The 20,837-nt window shown below is 42.3% G+C and overlaps 1 protein-coding gene across 2 annotated transcripts in view; it reads right to left on the reverse strand.

Annotated features, from left to right (window-relative positions):
• plxna2 (plexin A2) overlaps nucleotides 1–20,837 on the reverse strand; it is a 164,696-nt gene that overhangs the window by 46,552 nt on the left and 97,307 nt on the right. For both annotated transcript variants that reach the window (XM_051425086.1, XM_051425087.1), the window contains exons 6-13: nucleotides 19,782–19,905; nucleotides 16,798–16,951; nucleotides 14,420–14,516; nucleotides 12,366–12,480; nucleotides 11,204–11,404; nucleotides 10,379–10,475; nucleotides 9,823–10,022; nucleotides 2,472–2,623 (exon numbers count right to left, since the gene is read on the reverse strand). In XM_051425086.1, coding sequence (XP_051281046.1) covers nucleotides 2,472–2,623; nucleotides 9,823–10,022; nucleotides 10,379–10,475; nucleotides 11,204–11,404; nucleotides 12,366–12,480; nucleotides 14,420–14,516; nucleotides 16,798–16,951; nucleotides 19,782–19,905 — 1,140 coding nt within the window. The remainder of the gene's footprint in view (nucleotides 1–2,471; nucleotides 2,624–9,822; nucleotides 10,023–10,378; nucleotides 10,476–11,203; nucleotides 11,405–12,365; nucleotides 12,481–14,419; nucleotides 14,517–16,797; nucleotides 16,952–19,781; nucleotides 19,906–20,837) is intronic.

The following is a 20,837-nucleotide window of genomic DNA, read 5'->3' on the forward strand; positions in this document are numbered from 1 at the left end:
AAAGATAGAATATGTGGTGAGGCAGATGGTAGGGGCAGTCAGGAGTAAAGCAGATGAAGCAGAGCAGACGTATTATTTCTCCAGCGCTGATCATCTGAATTACAACAAATGACTCAGGAAGATTTGTTTGATGAACTATGGGTAAAGGAAGAATTACTCACTGATAGAACTGATATTTTCTTCTCACTAGGCCTCAATAAAACAGAGACTCACTTGCTTCTCCACCTGAAGGTTTACTGTACTGGTCCTTTGAGAAGTGAAACATTTATGAAAATATGTTTGGCTTTTCAAAACTGAACATTCAATTGTGTGTTCTCTGTCCACCAAGAGGCCTGCTCTTTCCATAAAACCTGAGGGTTACTTTTAAACTGAATTCTTACTAAACAAGGACTCAATTTGGCCACTACAAAACTGCTGCAGAGTAGCATCAGCCTTCAGAAAAATGTACTTTCTGACTGCTGAAAAACACAAAAGTTGAGACTGTTTCTTCAAAGCAGGAGCGGCTTTCACACAAGCCTCTGAAGTAGTAACATAAAAGACGTATAAATATGTATGCTTTTTTCTTTTTTGTCCGATCCAGTCCAGTCTTCCATAGGAAGCCCAGTGACTGAATTAAGAGTCGAAAACAAACAGCAACAGTCAGATAAGGACATGCATATAATGAACCTAGAGCCAATATGACCCCAAAAGGCTCTGAATAAAAGTCCAGCTCAGAAAAGCCTCACGAAGACTGCAAGTTCGACTGCAGGGGTCATAGGTTAGTTTTTTAATTTCGTTCAGTCTATTTTTTCACATGCCATATAAATGAATTCCCTAGCTTGTCCCCAAATGGATTAAAGTGCTGTCAGATCAGTACGCTGCTGACAAATTGTCCCCTACAGCCAAGTGGCACATTGTGAATTTTAATTACAACTTCCCAGTAAAGACCCACAGGAACCACAGACATACTGTAAGCTATATTTTTCAAATAGCACAAAAAGTGGGAAACATCCTGATTTAATTATCAAAATAACCAGAAAGTTAGCCGCAATTGTACAAGCACATGTATGTGTGAGTATAACGTATGTGTGTGTGACATATGCACTGTAGCAGCACCATAAAACTTAGTGTGTGAGTTACAGCGATGGTGCAGTGTCTAGCTGTTCTCTTTCTGAGGGCAGAAGTAGGCCAAGGAAAGAATTAGGGTTAAAGGGTCCTTTGAGAGCCATGACTGTGATAGCCTACGCGTGTGTGTGCGTGTGTGCGTAAGTGTATGTGTGTCAGCCATGCCTCAGTGCACAGCTATATAGTTAAAACTTTACACTATTCTGTAACTGATTCCAGCACAGCGGAGGAAGGATTCTTTCTATCTATTTCTAAAGGAATGTGTGATGTCACTGAGTTCACAGTGGCCATGTTGTACTACATTTTTATATTTATATATTTTCCACATAGTGTATTGATTTTCCATGGTGTGATTATTTAATCTATAGTAGGTACATAATGCGTATTTTCTGCACTACTGTAGCTGTACAGCCTGTACAGCATCCTTAAAAATGATTATAGAATTAGATTTTTTCATAAAGAATTGCATTACCTGCAGCAAAGCTCAATACCCAAAGGCAATCCAACCTAATGCTAATCCAAATACATTAATATATATTTAGAGTAAAGCATCTTAGCAGTATGTGTATGTGTACATCCATGCCTTCCCTTGCAAGGTCTGCATCACCTGGGGAGGTTAAACAACCATGAGGCACTGGTTTCTCACTCTACACACGTCTGCGTGTCTAGCCAAGGGGGGAGATGGGCAAGTTGTGAAGCATGGGCAACGTTTCATTAGTTCAGGGTGAATGGGACAGGCTTTAACGTGATGTATGCACAGCATGGGACAATTAGGGAGGTAAACACAAGTAAACACGCACAGCTGTTATGGGATCGTTGCTGACTAGATGAGCTACAGAGAGAGTGTACTGGGCTAGTGTGCTGCAGGGAGAAGACAGCAATGTCAGGGCAAGACTGTCTGGTCCTGCTCCAGTCTTCATTTAAGCAGAGATAGTTGGGAATGCAATTGTCACAATACACACATATTGATCAGAGTTTGTTAGCTGTTACACCCCATACATACATTTATGTACCAAACCCCAGTCTAGATGCTCAGTATTATAGTATTATTAATAACACAAGTTTACTATCCTAAAGCTCTGTATTACATTTACTATCGGGAGATTTGGTAAACAAATTGTCTTGTTTACAAACTGGAATAATTAATAATAATTTCCATTTCCATGCTGCATTGTAAACAAAACATGGCAAAACATTTCCCAACTGCTTTCAGTAACTTGATAGAAGAATTAAGTCTTCAATTAATAGTATTAGTATTTATAAAAATCTGCATTAATTGAATTGTGTGTAGTTTTCAATCAGCATATGACCAATAACAACAGTTTTAAAATAATAACACTAGCGCTTGTCCTGTTTGTGTGACTTACTGTTCAGCAATGATGTAGCCATCCTCTACAGGGGTACACCTCACCCCTGCAACCTCCACATTGCCCACCATGTCCGAGAAAGCCAGACCAAGGTTCGTGCCATGGATGGTCACCCGTGTGCCTCCCTCTGGGGGTCCAGCCACTGGGGTCACCTACGGCACATGAAAAGCCCCAAAAAAACTGTAAATGCTTTTGGTGAAAAGTGACATTAAAATATGTTCTTCTCTTCAGCTATGGATCATACATGAGCACAGGTTTCCGTGGATGCTCAGGGGTAAATATGCTCTTACGGTCCAGGTGGCTGTAAAAGCAATTAAGAGCAGTCCCACGCCCGTTTCCACAGAATGTCAGAATCACTGTGCCAAGAGCATGCGCTAATCACAATAGTAGCTAACATTTTGTTGCTTTTCCTGTCTAAATACTGCATAACATTCATACACAAGCAATCACGCATGAGGACCACACTTCTAAACTTTGTTTTTTTTCTACAACTCCTTCCTATAAACTATACAATGATAAATACAATATAAAAACTTCACAATTAAAAAAATGAGATGGATTATTAACATTCTGCATAGGCGCCTGATCAGAATCTACTGCTGTTGCCATGGATGATAAATCTAACAAGGGGCCATATTAATGCTTAGTGCAGACCACCTACTCATAAAATACAATATGGCTGCCCAGCATGACCTTGGCACAGGGTGGCACACTGCCTTCTGTGCTGCAGAGCCCTGTTGAGGCTCCGACCTGGCGATCATCCAGAGCTCTAAACAAGAGAGTAGAAGAGGAGGAGGAGGAGGAGGAAAAAGGAGTAAGAGCATGCATAGAGAGAGAAAACCGAGGAAGACGATAAAGAAAGATCAAGAGAGTAGAGAATACTGTTCACTGGACAGGGAGGTAAACGATGGAGGAGACACTAAGAAAGAGGAGGGCAGAGGGGAGGAGATGACTGTCACTTTGCTGTGTGGGACTGCTAGTGGTATGTAAACAATCAATATGCTATTACTGGCCATGCAAGCAGAAGGGAAAAGAACAACAGTCAGTTGTGCCCGCTTACTGAGCCGAAAAGAGCTGCGTGATAGCAACCCTTCCAGTGGTGCTGTACATCCTCCCGTCCCTACCCCCGACACCCACTAGGGCATTGCGACTCCCCTGTGGGACATCGGCATTGTAATCTAGATTCAGTGGACATTAATTGCTCTGGATGTAAAGTAAGTGTGTCACTGCACTGCCTGAGGGTCCTGAATACATGAATCTTTTAGCACTGCTTGGGCTTGCAGGGTATAGAGGGGGGGAAAACATAATGGCTAAATATATCCATGTCAGGCGATGGCAGCAGCTATTCGAGTAGACTTAGTGATGGTTACATAAGCAATGCAAGGGCCTGAGAGAGAACAAGAGAGAGGGGAGGAGAGAGAGGGGATAAGAGACTATGAGAGAGAGAGAGAGAGAGAGAAAGAGAGAGAGAAGAGTGAAAAATAGAGAGCAGAGGAAAGAGAAAGGGACTGAAAGAAAGAGGAGAGCAGAGGAAATGGGATGAGCCGTAGAGGGAATGTGGATGCCACTCTGTTCAGTCCTATCAGCCATGATGGATGACAGGTGAGGCAGGGATGGCGACAGGACAGCAGTGCTGTATCACAGATGGGCATGTTAAAAGCTTGGGAGACCTCCTCCTTCTACCCTTGAGGCTGAAATGGACCCCTTCCCACGGTGGACCAAGCACAGGAAGACAGTCTAATCCATGCATGAAACCTGTTTGACTGAGCTCCCCATTGGCAGATAGAGCCTTGATTCACCAGTGGATCACAGAAAAACCACCACTTCAAAGGCTCATGCCACCAAAGTCTCCAGGCTGGGAGGCGTGAGAGAAGGGCTGCTCTTTGTGTCTGTGTCTGTATTTCTTACACAAACAAAGGAACTAAATCTATAAAGGACCCTCCTTGTACACAAGACTTTGGTTTGATTGCCTGTAAACCAGATCCGAATGACCTTTACAGACCAGAGGGAAGCCACTGCAGTCATGTACTGTAGATAATCTTTAGAGGGGCGGCATTTGTCTTTATATTTCACTGCAACATCCTCTCTTCTATGCATCTCTTTTCCGTCTTTTGCTTTCTGTCTTTCATCATCTCATCTCCCTCAGGCTAGGTGACACATCCTCCTCCTCCTCTAAGCACCAGCTTGCTTGTTTGTCTTATCATTCAGACTTTATGAGGGAAGAGGAAGAGCAAGCCTCATTGGACATGCATGCACATCCTGCCGCCCTTACTCCCCCCGTTCCCACCCAGTGCTGCCATGCCATGCTCCCTGTGTAATCCTTTTAGGAGCAGTGCTGCTGCCCGCCTGGCATTGTCACACTGTCAATAGAGGGTAATTCCCAACAAACAGCCAGTCAGCTCGCACATCGCACACTCCCTGTTCCTACTCTTGTGCTTTCTGTAGCATAATCTATTTCTCCAGCTCAGGGGATCAGAGCATTGGCCACTTACCACTACTACTCCCTGAGACATTCTGCCAGATTTGCCAAAAACCATAAATAGACTGAAGAGGGGTGAGAGGGCCTAAATTGAGAAGAGAGGCATTCTAATCCACAAGAAAGACATTTCCAGAAAGGGTCTAGTTTGGGAAGATAATCTGCTAGTTTGAGCAAACTATGGAGACGGAGCGAAATGGCTGTCAATGTGAGCAGCCTGGGGATGTCTGTCAGTGCACTGTTGACTTATTCAGCTGAAATAATGGTGGGGAAAGTTGTGCTGATGCAGCCAAGGCTAAACTCAATACATACAGCAGAGAGCAATACACCACCCCGGCTGCCTTCAGGCTATGCAAGCCTAGCATGTCGCTGTAACTACAGTAGCTGACCGAGCTGAATGGCATTTTCCAAGACAGTTCAGAGCTAATAATATTTAATCACACCATACATTGTTAAAACATACAATGTCAGCATTTTTACTGTATATTCTTTATTATCAACCTCCATTTTACAATACATTATAACCGAATTGTATATCCTTGAAGCTCTCATGAGATTCTTCCAATTACACTACACAACAGTAGATGTATTTCGATTCTTGCCATAGTTGGGTTATTTTGCTTTTGAAATTAAATAGCCCTTGATACAATTTAGAGCTTGCAGCTAATCTCTTCGTCTTTGGACTCCGCTCAGACTAATTCGAGCATGTCACATTTAATTGTGAGTAGCATTTAATGGGCTTGATAAAACCCTACTGATCACTTGTTCCAGAACAAGCTACATCCTAAATACTTTATGGGGTCTTAAATGTCTTGTAGTCAGCCAAGAGATACGGGTCATGATTAAAAAAGAGTTTTTAGTGTGTTAAGAGGAGAAAACAAGAGACAAAATGATGGGATGAGAGGTGTATTTGTGGATGACTGAGTTTTTGTCAGTGAGCATACTGATGCTGTGTGTTTGAACAGGTTATTTGCGACAACCTATTTGCAAGTTGTAGATGTGTGGTCTTTGTTTGCGTGATACTGCATGTTGTCTGGCTAGAGGCTCACTGTGCAACATTTTGTTCATCCCTCTATTTCCTGGTTTAATGAAGGGAAGCACACATACTGTACAGCAACTCTCTTAGGGTTACAGCAGTGAGGAGAGTTCAGTTGTACCATGATACTGACTGACAGGCCCACCATCCCTGTGGTGTTCAAAATATCAACAATAAGCTTGCATACACTGTGTGAGGGAGAAAGAAAGAAATCCTACACTATTTTATATCCTAGGGCAACAGCTAGATGTTTATATACACTGTCACTGGGAGGCAGGGAAGCCCCTTTGCTATACTTTAAACTCGTACAGAAGCCACGGCCAAAGCCCATTGAGGAGATGCTTTTCATATGCCCATCCAACTCCCAGCTTCATTTGATGTCGTTCCCTCTGCTGTTAGCAGGGGCTTACATCTCTTCAATATTAATGGCCCATGGTGGGAGGCACCATGGCACTTAATAGAAACATTAATTATTCACAAGGCCTATCTGGTGGTAGGCACATCTACTAATGTGCTAGTATGTATACAAATCAGCTCATGATGGGGGCTTTGGTGCATACAATCAAAACCAAATTTATTAATAAATTCAGCCCACCAGGGGGATGTCTGCTTCTTAAAGAAACTGTAATCACTGAGAGACGGAGGGGGTGGGGCACAACACAAACGAATGCCGACTTCACCGGCAATGAAGAGGAGAGATATTGGTACTGTGTGTATTTGAAGTATGTGCTCATGTGAATCATCTAAATTAAAGCGGAGTTGGTTTTGCCACCTACAGCTGTAAACAGACCTGAGTTCAGACAGCCACAGGGGCTCCATTTCCCTTTCCTCTTCCCACTCTTCACTCTTTCCACCTTTTCATGGTTCAGTTCCTGTGCTCTGTCCTTTGTTCCCTCTGTTGCCTCTCTTCACCCCACTCAAACCCTCCATACTCTCCTTGCTTTCATTCACAATTATCCTTTTTTCAAAGCAAAGATTCAATCTGTAACACTCTTACTCTGTAATCTATCATGAGTCAGTAAGGAATTATTTATTATTATTTTGCTATATTTTGCCAAAATGCCTTTTGATAGCTCTCCTGCAACACTGAACTTTTTGTATCGATCTTTGGCTTACTCACTGTGTGTAGATTTTTTTCTACTCAACCAGACAACTCTAGCTCAGAATGTAAGTTTTCAGCTGGTGTAGGTGGACAGATTGGTGTGCCTTTCCCTTCTGCCTGGTAAAGTCTGTATGCCCTTACCATGATTCTGACAAACTGACATATAAACCTGATGTTCTCTGTACATAGTTGAGATGGTTGAAATGTTGCTGTAGCTCTTCTGAAAATATCTTGAGGTTATATCTTGTCAGTTAAAACAGACTGGGAGTTATGATCAGTACACCATTGGAAAACAGATAGATCCAATAATTCAATACATATTATTATTATTGCTATACTGCTGCCAACTGTTCAAGTGTACTTTAAATTGTTTATTTAATAATTGCTTTGCTGCTCAATATGTGATTGGGCCTAAACACCTGCCTTACAGATGAATGATGAACTAATTTTGCACATTATTAAAATTAGGAATTTCTCTATGCTCAAATGGAAAGAAAAAAACACAACCCCTTCGTGTATTCTCCTCGAAGTGTTAAAGTTTCAGGCTTTTTCTGAATCCCCCATCTTTTGTCCCTTGATGTTTGCAGAGTGACAGATGAAGGTCTGGGCAAGTGGTGGCCTTGGTAAATTGCATACTGTGATCGTAACTCTAATGAAAACACGGAGCGGAATGAAGTATGTCCCACTGGATGGCAGTGAGTATGTGCCATAGAATGACAAACTGAAAGCATAATGGAGTTATGCAAGTGCATAATTTAATTCACAAAGATGAGTCAGAGATAGTGATAGTGAGTGAGACACACACAGGGAGGTAAGACGACAGACAGAAACAGATAGGCAGAGTGATGGAGAGGCAGAATTAAAAAGCAGGGATGGCCTTCTTCTTCATCCTGCCTCTCTTTTTCTGCCTTATCTACATACAGTATAGCAAATCAATTAACCAAGTCGTTAACTTCACTTTTTAATTGGCAAGAGTTAGATGTGAGTACGCGGTGGAGGAATGAGTCAAATGAATCAATGCAGAGGTAGAGGGGTCTGGTGGGTTAACCACAATGCACTGGTGCGTTACCAAGCCTAATTAAATAGTATGTCCTCTCAGCCTGACTCCCCTGTGACAGCAAACCCACCAGGCGGGATGAAAATGTGGCCAGAGCAAGCAAAGGCCTACTTATGGGAAAACAAATAAGCACTTCCAGGTCTTGACCCTGGTGTTGCTGAGGTGGATGATATCCAACCATCGGGTTGGGTTGTTGCAATGCCTGAGAAGGCTCAGACAGTAGGAAAAACAAACGAGAACCACACATGCACCTCCTTGTTGTCTTTATAAATAGCAAGATAATGAGGCAACATTATGCAACTATTTTACCTTAAAATAACAGCTTTAAAATCATTTTAATGCTACACTGACCCGTACACCTGTTCTCACACTATGTAACTTCGGTGGCAGATCACGAGAACGGAGAGAGTGACCGGGCTAGAGGCGGCCGACTAAGAGTAAATCTTAGCCTGGCTTTTTAGTTGTTAGTGAGAGCTTTGCAAAATAAAAGGCTGCCAGACAGACACAGAACTGGTCTTCTTGCTGTTGAACTATTAAGTAATATTACCTGGTTTGCTATGTCCTGTTTTGTTGCAGTTGCTTGATGTTTGGCTGTGTTAGCAAAGTTGTAGACTCAATTGTTTTTTATCTTAAGTAATGTAATTATAAGAAATGTACATGCCCATATTTAGAACAACGGTGTATGTGAACTGAACTCTAAAACTGGGGGCAAAGAAATACCAATTATTGCATAATGTGGCTTTAAAAAGACCTATAACTGTAAGATAGCTACAATAGGAATAGCTACTTACTCATTCAAAAGGGGCTGTTTTTCTTTTGTTTGAGTGTTTCTTATATATATATGGTTCCCGCTTTAACATTTGTTGGTGCCAAAGGGCTGGAATAACCTTGTGAGAAGACAAAAGACATTAAAATCTATGAGCAGGCATCTGTGCATACTGCACAAAGAGAAGCCAGATGACAAAGAGACAGGCCTTTTAAAACTGAATGTTTCTGGTCCTGTTTGTGTGTGTGTGTGTGTGTGTGTGTGTCACGGCCCTTGCCCTTGGATAAACCCTGAAGGTAAGAAGAACTATGCCAAGAATGTGCATAAACAGATACATACACAAGCATACACATAATGCAGTGGGGTATATGCTTGTTTTGCTCTTTAGCGAAAACAAACAACAAATGCTCTCTCAATTAGAGAAAGACATACAAAAAGAAAAAGATAAGAAAGTAAGTCGCTGAACATTTACAAATCTGAAGGAATTAGGTGGGTCCAGAGGGAAACAGACTTGCACAGCTGCTTCTCATGCAATTTCTCTCAATGACATTTCATTGTCAACCTACCCGTCTCTTAAGAACTGTGCTGTTATCACTTCTCATATTTGTAGGACTGTTTCAAATAAATTGAGCATGCCGGGATCATGTGATCTGGGTACACTGTGCTTTAATGGTCATGGTGTACAAAGCAAGTCTTTAACTGTGTAATAGTTCTTATCAAGTTGCTACATGCTGTTATAGCTGTTAACTTTTGACTTTTAAGTATAGTCCCACAGTATCAGCTGAGTGCCTCGCAATTCTTTACGAAAAACTAGGACGAGATCTAACAATGTGGTAGCTGATTATTGCACATTGATTGGAGCTAAATGTGTGTGGGCAGGCAGGAGGGACGTTCAGAGGATTATGGGTACTGACCTCAGTGATGCGTGGGTTGGTGCATTTGACATTCTTACTGGACAGGTTCAGCCAGCGGGTGGTGTAAGGGTTGATGGGGGGGCAATGGTGCCGCAGTGTACACCTTCCCTCTCCACTGCACCAGCCACACTGAAACTTCCTCTCTGCCTTCAGGCACATGCCACAGCTGTCCCGCTGGGCTGCGCACTTGTACAGGTGCACTGTGGGATACAGGAAGCAGTTGGGATATACAGTGAACACACAACAACTGAGAAACCTACAAAAGTATTTGGAGAGTATTTTATCTAAGGAAAACAGACAGCAGGTTTGTTATGAGTGAAATATCCCCACAGGCTATCGCTTCTTTTTTTTTTTAAATCTCCAATAGCAGAAACAATTGTGATTAACATACCATATAAATATACACACACACTATCTTTAACTCTGTTAAAAAAAAGACAATATCTGAACACAGAGAAAGAAAATGATCTGTTAAGTGTTATTTTCTGTCCATTGTCATCCTGTTTCCTGAATATCTATAAATCTCCCATTTTGGACCAGCATCTCTTGTTCTTACCTTGGATATTCTCTGGGTTATCAATAATGAAGTTGCCGTTCCACACCACCGAGAAATCCACAGGCAGCTCACTGATTTTCATTCCCTCATACAGATACTGGAAGATGGTGAGGAAGTGGGTGGTAGAGAGATGGGGATGAAGGTGGAAAAGAGACAAAAAGAGAGGAGGATTTCAATGGGAGGTTTGGGAATTTGAATTCCCACGATTCCTTGTGGATGCAGCGCTATGTCCTTCCAAAGTTACCCCAAAGTTACATCATCTCATCATCAGAGAGCTGACAAAGTGTGAAGCCACAAGAAATGGGACAGCTGAGCAGAAACTTGAACTTCCCTTCTGTCCTTAACTGCCTCCTATGCCCTTAATTCCAGCCTGACTTTCATTGTCCAAGAGTGTGTATTTGTGTGTATGTGAGAAAGAGAGAAAAAAAGGAGAGAAAGAAAGAGGAGAGGAAAATGTGTAAGTCTGCGCTTCCTCTGGGAATACTGCAGAAGTCAGTGCGTGCTTGACTGGAGGGCAGAGCCATGCTGCAGTCTTCTCCACTGTAATTACATAGGCTGCATCTACTGTGTCTCCACTGACTAAATGACACACATATGTACACAAACACACACAAACACACACTGTGGCAATGTGGGATGGCTTTATACAGACAATAACTACCAACGTACAGCATCTTCTCAGCAGCTTCTTTCTGCATGATGAATTCAAACATGTACGCAAATAAATGATAACTAAAACCAAAAAATCACACACCTGCAAAAGAAAATATGCATCACCAGTTACACCTAATCTGGCACAATCTGGGCAAGTGTCACCCAACCTACCGAGCTGTTCTGGCACTGCACACTGGAGCTGTTGAAGCGGAGGGCAGTGACTCGGTGGCTGACCCCCTGGATGTTGAGGACACACTCGTAGCCTCGTTGGCCAGACTGGGGCTGGGGCAGGTTCCTAGCCTTTAGGGTGATAGGCTTTACCTCCCCCGCTGGGATCAGAATCTCCTCAGAGCGCACCAGCTGGGGACAGTCCTGAAGGAGACAAGTACAGGGCAGGGAGCACACATCAGTGCCAACAAAACAGAAAAACACCAGAGTGATAAATAGAAGGGATAATAAGAAGTTTGAAGCACAATGAGTGCTGACAAAATTGAAGTTTGAATCTGAAAGTGACTCTTATAACCTTGGAAAGCACAACTCATTATCAAGAGTGGAATGTGAAACTGTTTAGCTGGTAAAGAGAATGAATAAAAAGGAGCATAGTGGTTTACAGAACAAGGCAGCAATTTTGAGGTCAATAATGTAAGCAATATACTGTGAAACCAACATTGGCACTAAGAAAGCTATCACAGCAGCATCACACATTGTTTTGATGTTGGTGTTGAACACAGATTTATCCCACAGGATCCTCTGAAAATAGTGTGGTGCTTATAGAAAGGGAGATGCCAGTCTTTATTCAGAATACTGATCTCATTAATGAAGTTGTGTGTCCAAATATGTTTACTGTGGTGTGGTACATATGTGGTACATATGTACATTGTAGCAAAAATACTGTGTACATAGCCAGAGACACACAGACCCAACATACACACAAGTTATTAAGTTAACACAAGGTATAAGTTATTTCAAACAGTTTGTATCTACTGCTCGATTGACTGGGTCAGAGTGATCCTGTGTCATTGTTAAGACACGCTAAGCTCAATAACTCCAGAGATAATAGAGTGTTAATTGCCACTGTAGAGAACAAGAGCTCTGAGTGAGAAACGTCAATTCGGAAATAGAAGAGCTTAGATGGCTGTCTTTCTGAAGACATGCCCTTAGGCTGACACAGAGCTGGAACACAGAGCAGGATGCAGGCAGAAGGAAACAGAGATGGGGAATGTGCAGGAGAGAGGAAAAGAGAGGGGGGGAAGATAGGAAAGAAAGAGAAAGTTGTGCTAGCAATGTGCTGCTTTTATGCATGTGTGTTTGTGCATGCGTGAGATCCACCAACCTCAGAGGCGTTGACTCGTCCCTCCTGGAAGGAACAGCTGGAGGGGTCATGAGTACACAAGTTGCGGTACTTGCACCAGTGGCAACGGAAGGCACTGTTCACACATGACAGACACCTGCATGGACACACACACACACACAGAGGGAAAGAGTCAGCGTATCAAGGAAAGGCAGCGAGTTTGCCAAAGTGGGGGAAGTGCCACAGAGGAAATGAGTTCAGATCCCAAGTGGGCACCTGCTGTTGTTATGCCCTTGTGGTTGGCACAGTACCTAATAGCTGCTGGGCCAAGTTCCCCTGCATATATTTTCCACTGCCGTATATTAATACTGTGTGTCATGTGCGAACGGTAGGCTGCATATTAGCCCTCATAACCAGAATCAGATGGAGAAAGAGAGACAGAGAGCGAGAGAGTGGAGGAACGTTGAGTAATGAGGACAAATAAGACATTGGCGCAGCTTGATCCTGCAATTACCATTAGCCCTGCATTGTTGGAGTGTCGCTGTAATTACCAGCTGTTAGGTGTGTGTTTGTGTGTGAGCCTTTTCATGTACGTGTGTATGTGTCACTATAGGGGTACATACCGTTTACTGCCAGTGGTGGAAGAAGTATTCATAGTCTTTGCTAACGTAAAAGTATCAATACTATAATGCAAAAATATTCTCATTACAAGTAAAAACTCCTGCATTCATACTTAATATTACTTAATAATTAATAGCAAATGACCTCAGAATACTACTTCGGTTTGAATGACTGTATCTTCCAAAACTATATACTGGTTACATGGATGAATGAATTGGAGAGATGAGCAAACGGACAAGAAAACAGGATGAAGTGACATCCTGAGGCTGCAAGGTATAATACTCTATGCAAAGACAACATGCACTTTTAATTGATTGTGATGGCATTTACTACACTGTGTATTCATGACCAGTGGTTCGGAGAGTGTATTGTAGTCACACTTGACTCTCCTCTCTTTCTCTCTCTAAAATAAGGTAGAGTTATGCATAGTTGGTTATTGTGAAATATTCATCAGTGCAAAAGCATGGGAGGGATCTCTGGCAGGCACACTAATTCAGAAGAATAGGGCTGATTCACCTTCTGGCAAATAAGAGTGTACAGTATGTGTGTAAGGGAGGGAGAGAAAGACAGAGCACAAGTTGGCATCAGAGCGTGCGAGGGAGAGCGTATGCCCTTTTCAAGTGTATGCATCTTTCTTTGTGTATTTGAGTGCGTGTGCGGCTGTGGCTGTGTGCGCAAGCATGTTTGTCGTCGCCGATTAACTGGGCTGATGTGAGAGCTGGTAATTGCTTTCTGTGCTACTCAGACAAGGTTCTCAGACAGCAGACAGCCATATGAAACTATAAGGCAGTTTGTGTTTGTGTCTATGTGTGTGTGCGTGAGAGAGAGAGAGGTGGAGAGGGAAATGCAGAACAACATTGCCTGCATTAATCTGGCAAAGGAGGCAGTGGCTACAACATTTTGTTTTAATGTCAAGGGGATAGTGAAAGGATAAAATGATGACATGCTATGAGTCCTGGACTCCTGCTAGCGTCACTGCTGCGATATCCTTAGTCTCCCATTCAGTGATACTCCCAAGTCACCGAGGTCTTTGGATCTAGCACAAACAGAATCTGCCACACTGGAATGAAGCGAGCAATTGCAAAGGCACCGCCGACACTGAGATCTCCAATCCAGGGATTCAATTCAACATCACTCAATCAGGGACAGACATGGCATGAAAGCGGGCATGAAATCCCTACTGAAGACCTGTTAGGCAGAAAGCTGCGTGCTTTGTAGCGCTGTGTGTCTGAGAAGAAGGCTTCATTAGCGAAACAGCACTGGAACTTCCTGTTACGGGGCTCAGGGAGCAACCAGCGATCAGATTACATCAGTCTTTACAGGAGATATTTTTAGGGGACTGGGGCCGGCTAAGGTTGAGGACAAATTGTAACTAATTCCCAAAGCATTGATCTAGTGGTTTTGGGGAGCAGGTCTGGGGCATTGTTTTTTAATAAATGAAAAGAGAATGAATGGGTTCTGAGAGGGATACTCACAGTTGGTGGACGCTGCAGTTGTAAAACTTGACCTCTGTGCTGATAAGCATCTGACCAGTCTCCTTAGAATTGAGCCTGAGCTCAACGCCTGACCAATCTGAAAGAGACAACAGATGAACTATTACTGTAAGCATGTGCATTATTATAGTGCAGCCCATTTATATTTGCATTACTTTACTTTATGGTTTTGAACAGCAGACATAATTAAATCTTAGAATTAGTTAGCTGTTTTGAGCTGGTGATGTTGGCAAACAAGTGAACAAAACATCCAGAAAGGTAGCATTTCTCGCATGGTATTGTGTATTCGCAAGCCAAATTAAAAGACGCTCACGAATATATGTGCATACAATTAGCAAATTTCAATCAAATACAGAGCCATTTAATTTGATCAAATTGTATTTTCCTGCATCTTGCTGAACAGAGTTCTGGCTGTGCTTCTGTTCTCTGTAAAAACGGCCTCTTATCTCTCCCCACGAGAATACAGACTCCATAAATATGTGTGTGTTTGTATATGTGTATGTGTAGAGCAGCCTGAATTTCAGATGACATTCAGTGTGTAGGAGGCTTGAATGACCCTCCATGCTCTGTTCTCTCCACAGCACCTGTTGGGAATCAGGCTCTGTTTCACACAAGCAAGCAGGCTAGGCTCATAGCTGACTTCTACCATTGCACATTTGTCTCACAGGATCTTGGAAACAAAGTGGTAAAGAGTTCCTGTCCACACAAAACCTCCTCTAGGGTTTTATTTTTCCTTAGTGGAGAAGAGTGCCAGCTATTTTCTTATTTTCAAGCTCAACATTAGTCCATTGTCCTCGCAATTTTATCCTAATCTCTCCTTCTACTCCTTTTCTCTTGTTTTAATTTTCTCCTCACTGCTTCCCCCCCCCTTCTCCACTTTTAATCTAATTTCCTCATCTTATTTCCTCCTCTCATTTCCTTTTCTCCTCTCCCCTCCTCTCCTCAGGTCATCGGCACTGCGCGGTCGATGTTGATGTGCAACAGATAGAAATGCTTGCTAGGGGACAGGAGATGGAGGAGGATAGTGGGGAGGTCAGGAGGAAGAGGCTTCGGGGGATTTAAGTGGAGTAAAAAATGGAGGTATAAACAGCTGGGAGAGGTAACAAAAGAGGAAGGAGGGACAGGGAAGGTGGTCAAAAGAAAGGAGGGTAGAGGGAGAGGAAAGGATGGATGGATGGATGGATAGCTAGATGGATGGAGGAAGGGCTTATAGGGGGGATTGGCTGACATTTACCTAGGGGAGAACATTCATATTAGCGCCTGATGCACCACTCCCCATGGGAGCTCTGGGCAAACAGGGCTGTCATTTACTCACAGGGAGGAGGATTACCAAACCCCCAAAATACACAGTGATTTCCACACACTGCACATAATATATTATTCAGGGTGTTTGGTTTTGTCACCCTGCAGCCATCTTGGCTTGCAAACAACAGGTATTTATTGTCAAACAACAGGTGTTAGTATTCATAATGATTTATATGTTTGCAAATAAATAAATGCCAGTGGTATATTTATGGAAATATGCTGGAGGAATGCTTGAAAGGTCATGATATTTCTATGAATAGTATATTAGAGGTAATTAGCATATATTTACTCCTCGAACTAAAAGTTTTCTTAAGCAGGGTTTAGATGTGTTTTACTCAACCCCAAATATGTTCTGTTGTCTAGATTTTGTCTGATGGTGTAAAATTGGCTGATTGGACCTTTTAAACAACTTCTAAACAACAAATATAATGAATTACTGTGATGGATTACAATTATTATTTATTATATATTTGTTCTTTGCGTATTTATCAAGTATTACTGAGGAGCAAACAGCAGACCGGCTCCTTGTGTCTTGGTTATGCTAAGACACTAATCCACCGCATCAACTTCCCTGTCGTCCCTTCAACTAAATCGTCCCTTGGCTGATTGAACCTACATGTTAGACCATAGCCTATTAGCCTTATCTGAGGGCAGTAATGTGGTGAGCTGCAGCTCAGCCACAGGCCAGGGGACCTCAGTCTGATCCTCCATCAGCTCTAATGGGGCCTGGCCTTGTGTGTAGCACACTTCACAGCCAGACAACTGATCCTGGATCAGTCAGGGCTCGTTATGTGGACGGTACCTGCTTAAACTAGAAGTGTTGAATCAATTTGTGCGCACAGATGAACAGTTAACTCGCAGTATAAATAGCTGAAAGAGAGGGACAAATAGGAACCCTACAAAGGCTGCGTTTAGACCAGATATGTGAAGGTTCTCATCTGATCGCCATGACCAGATCAGTGTAATGCAGACTACATAAGAATACAATTTTCTGGAATCAAACCAAATCAGTTTGCATGGATGGTAGAATGTGTTTGTCTGTTTCTTTTATCTACCTTGGTCGGTAGGGATGAGGGGGACATCCTTGGCAGCAGGAGACACACAGAGTATCTGGTTGCCATTGACCCGCCCCTCCACCTCCGTCAGGTTGCCAAAGGAGCAGGTGATGCCTGCAGAAAGGTCAGGAACGTGGCTCACCTTCACCAGCAGCTGTACAAGGGTAAATAACATGACAACAATGTTTATATGATGTGACAAAATTTGGTATTTCCAGTAATTTGAACATGGATCAAAATGGGCAGTACAGTTGACAATATGTCAAATATTCCTACACAGTTTGGGGCCTAATGCATATATGAAGATACAACAGTCGGATGTGTGATGCCTCAGCAACGTTAGCAAACTTAGCAAAGAATCATGACAACAATTCTAATTGCACAACCCTAATAGCATTAGCGCTAGCATTTTTGATAAAGATGAGACATGATAGGCAAGGAAACATTTGAAAAACACAGTGGCTTGAATGCAGCAGTTAAATTAGCTCCAAACTAAATTGAAAAAGAACACGCTGCTACTGGCAAAGCTGTCCATTCACTTTGCCAAGAAATGTTGCTGTGTCTCAAAAATGTTATCAACACCATAATAAGGAAGGTAAGGCTGTTTAGATCTTAATCTTGCATTTGAGTGAAGAAGATGTCATACAGACAGACAATGTGATCCTATCAGTGGTCAATACTAAGCAGCATAAAGGAAATTGGGTTAAAAATTCTATTTTTGTTTCTTCTTCCTCTGTCCCTCACAAGGACACACAGATGTATGAAATACAACCCCCCTACCCACCCCACCCCAAAAAACTAAAAAACAAAAGCAAAAACAGAACAAGACACAATGTACAGTACATATGCAATATAACACACACATACAGATACACATAGATGCGTTTGAAGTCATTCTCTGGAGAGCAGTGACACCGGGGCTGTAGCATTCAGCTGCTCTGCCTATAAATAAATGTATTCTGCGCACAGGGTGTGTGATCTGGCTCTCCAGCCAAGAGAGGCAGCCTGGATAATTATCACCATGGCATTTCACAGCCTTGTTCCATTAGCTGTTATTTTTGGGCCATACCGTTTGAAGTTTCTCTTTGTTTTATCTGCCTCTCACTAAACACCGCGGGGCTACTGGGACAGGCAAGGCAGCTGAGCAGCTTAACTGTAGGCCTTTCAAGAGATGCTGACTGTCTCAGTAGCTGACTACACTGCCTCCCTCGTTAGCTGGCTTACTCTGGTACCCATTGAGAGGATGGATGATTTATTTTTTTTTCTGCTGAGGACCTCTTGTCTTCCCCTGTTTTACTTTCACCTTGTTTGTGTTGCTTCACTCAGGTGTGTCAGAGAGATCCTTGATTACAGCAATCACAGCAATCAATGTCTTTTGTTCAATGTAGAATTCCCTGAGTAACCTCTCACATTAATTAGCTCTCATCGTTCTGTCAAGACACACATATACAGATAAACACTCAAAATTTGCTCATGCACATACACACACCACACACACACACACACACACACACACACACACACAGGCAACAAGGCTGCTACAGAAAGTAAGCTTGTCTCAGAGCGTTAGCCTTTGCTCTTTTTGTTCTCCTGTCCTCCCTGATGATGACGGTGGTGGTGAGGTTTTTTTTTGCAGCTTGGCAGCAACGACCAGCCTAATTGGTGGCAGAGTTTTAATAAAGGTAATTTGATTGTTTTCTCTGTGTTTCTATCGCTCCCGTTGCCCACGTGAAGAGGCTGTGTTGTCATGGCGATAGCTGCCTGCCCCAGTGGAATTATGATTTTGTGAGTGTTTTTGCGGATGGTCTAGTGAGATGACCCTGTTGCTGGTATGGCTCACATGGAAACAACAACTGTTAACATGTTGTCTAAAAAACTGCTGTTTATAAACTGGACAACAGGGCGAGGTCTACCAAGAGCGAGTTTGAGGATGAGATATCATACGATGCAGGGTGAGTCACTGCCAAAGCTACTGGCATATTTAGCAAAAAATTATTTATAACTATAACTAGTTAGATTTAAGGGTGATCTTACCCAAAATACAAGGAAAAGGAGTATGTGTCTGTGTTGACTATCAACTATCCTATCAAACCAGGATATTGCAATTTGAAGAGGTCTGGAGAAGTCTGCTGTAGTTATGTCTGTCATCATCCCATTACCTATGAGTAGGATTTGGTTTGTAGGACTAAATTGCCTACATCTGAGCAGTTTCACCTGGAATTATATTAAACTGTATGACAAATATCTCTATAAACAGACAGGAGAGTGCCAGTACTTATAGACTAGAAGTGCACACTTGTACTGGAGATGTAAATACAGAGCTCACAAAGCACCCTTAAATAATAGCTCAGCTAAGAACCACCCAGTATAGTGTTTCAACCTACATCTTCTTGTGTTACAGGAAACGTGTACATGTCTTGTCCATACAATTTACAGAAGTAAATTGACTTGGATAGATTGCAAAATGTGTTTTCTTTTGTGTTTTGGATAAACTGACCCTTAACAGAGTGTGTATTTAAAGACCTAAGGTGTGTCCACACGTGTACACACATTCCCCAGAACTTTCACTGATGCTCTATCTGCCTGTTTTCGCTCAGTCCATGTGGAAATGCAGCACTGTACTCAGCTGCACTCGGACAACTTTAACACCTACACACCCACCCACACAAACATGTCTTGGCACACATATTGACTGCTCTGTACCAAGTGAGCATATGCACGCTGAAACGCCCACGTAGAGCTCTTATGAACCTTCCCATCTAATGTTTATGCATCAACCACAATCAAGACTAGGCAAACTGCTATGTGGGATCATTTAAAATCTTTCTGCCTCTGCCTCTCTATGTGGGTAGGAGAATATGTAAATGGGAGCTAATTTTTCATTGTAATGTGTGCAAGTAGCGGTTGAGATTGCAGGTGTTTGGCACTTTGTGTGCGTGTGTGTACTGTATGCAGGAGAGGTGTGTTTGTGTGTGTAAACTTACAGGTACACTGGGCTCTGACACTGCAATACTGTCTGGGTACACAGTGGCCTTCACACACTGGTTGAGAGATGCAGCAAAACGGTACGGCTCATCTGCACGCTCACACCGGTTCCTCTGAGAACAGCTGAACAGAGAAAAGAAGGAGGGACAGAGAAACAAAGGGGTTACTTTTCAGCAGGAACATAAAAATACAGATAACTATTGCCTTGAGGGAAAAAATTTTGATTAGATTGCTACCAAAGTTATAGCTAAACCTAAGTCACACCATAAATGAATAAATTATAGCAACACAAGGTGTTGCCAAAGGTATAATGGAAAAAAGATATCAACAATGAAAAGTGGAAAAAAGGTATAAAAACAATAAAACAATAATGACAATAAAGATAGAAATGAATGCTCATATTGCAATAAATTCTGCGCAGTGGGACAATATAAGGTGTCATAAAGTGTGTAAGTAATTGCCAGTTTTGTAACAGAAATCAAAACCCTCTCCAACAACAGAAGGAAGCAGAAAGATGCGGATTAAAAATGTCCCAAACACTAACAGTTAACATCGTCAAATAAATTGTCTGTTATATTAAACAATGTCATAATGATAATAATGATGATGACAATCATTCATCACCTTTGTCTTAAGGCATGTGGATTGCTCCCTAACTGTCTTTGGAATTTACACCACATGCTTTGGGATTCCTTTCTCCGTCTGTCTCACTTTTTGTGCTGTCTGTATTAGTCACTTAGATTTATGGGTTTTGTGTTGATTAAGACTGTAAATGTGACATGCTCTAGAGTCTGGCTAAGTTATGTAGACATATGGCATATTAATAACATTATATGGACATTTTGCTGTTTTGTTGGATTGCCTAAACATCAATTACAAAACAAAGCTCACTCTTGTATAAATGTACATTTCAACAGCTGGCATTCTAAGACATGTAGTTCTACAACATAGTAGGTAATCATGGCCCCCAGTGGGCTATGCATTCCCGATAAACCATAGAAACAAGTGGTGGCACCAGCAGCGGTACTGCTGCCTCCAGTAGGTAATTTAATACA

Source organism: Dicentrarchus labrax, unplaced genomic scaffold, assembly GCF_905237075.1.
Source record: "Dicentrarchus labrax unplaced genomic scaffold, dlabrax2021, whole genome shotgun sequence".
Classification (NCBI taxonomy): Eukaryota; Metazoa; Chordata; class Actinopteri; family Moronidae; genus Dicentrarchus; species Dicentrarchus labrax.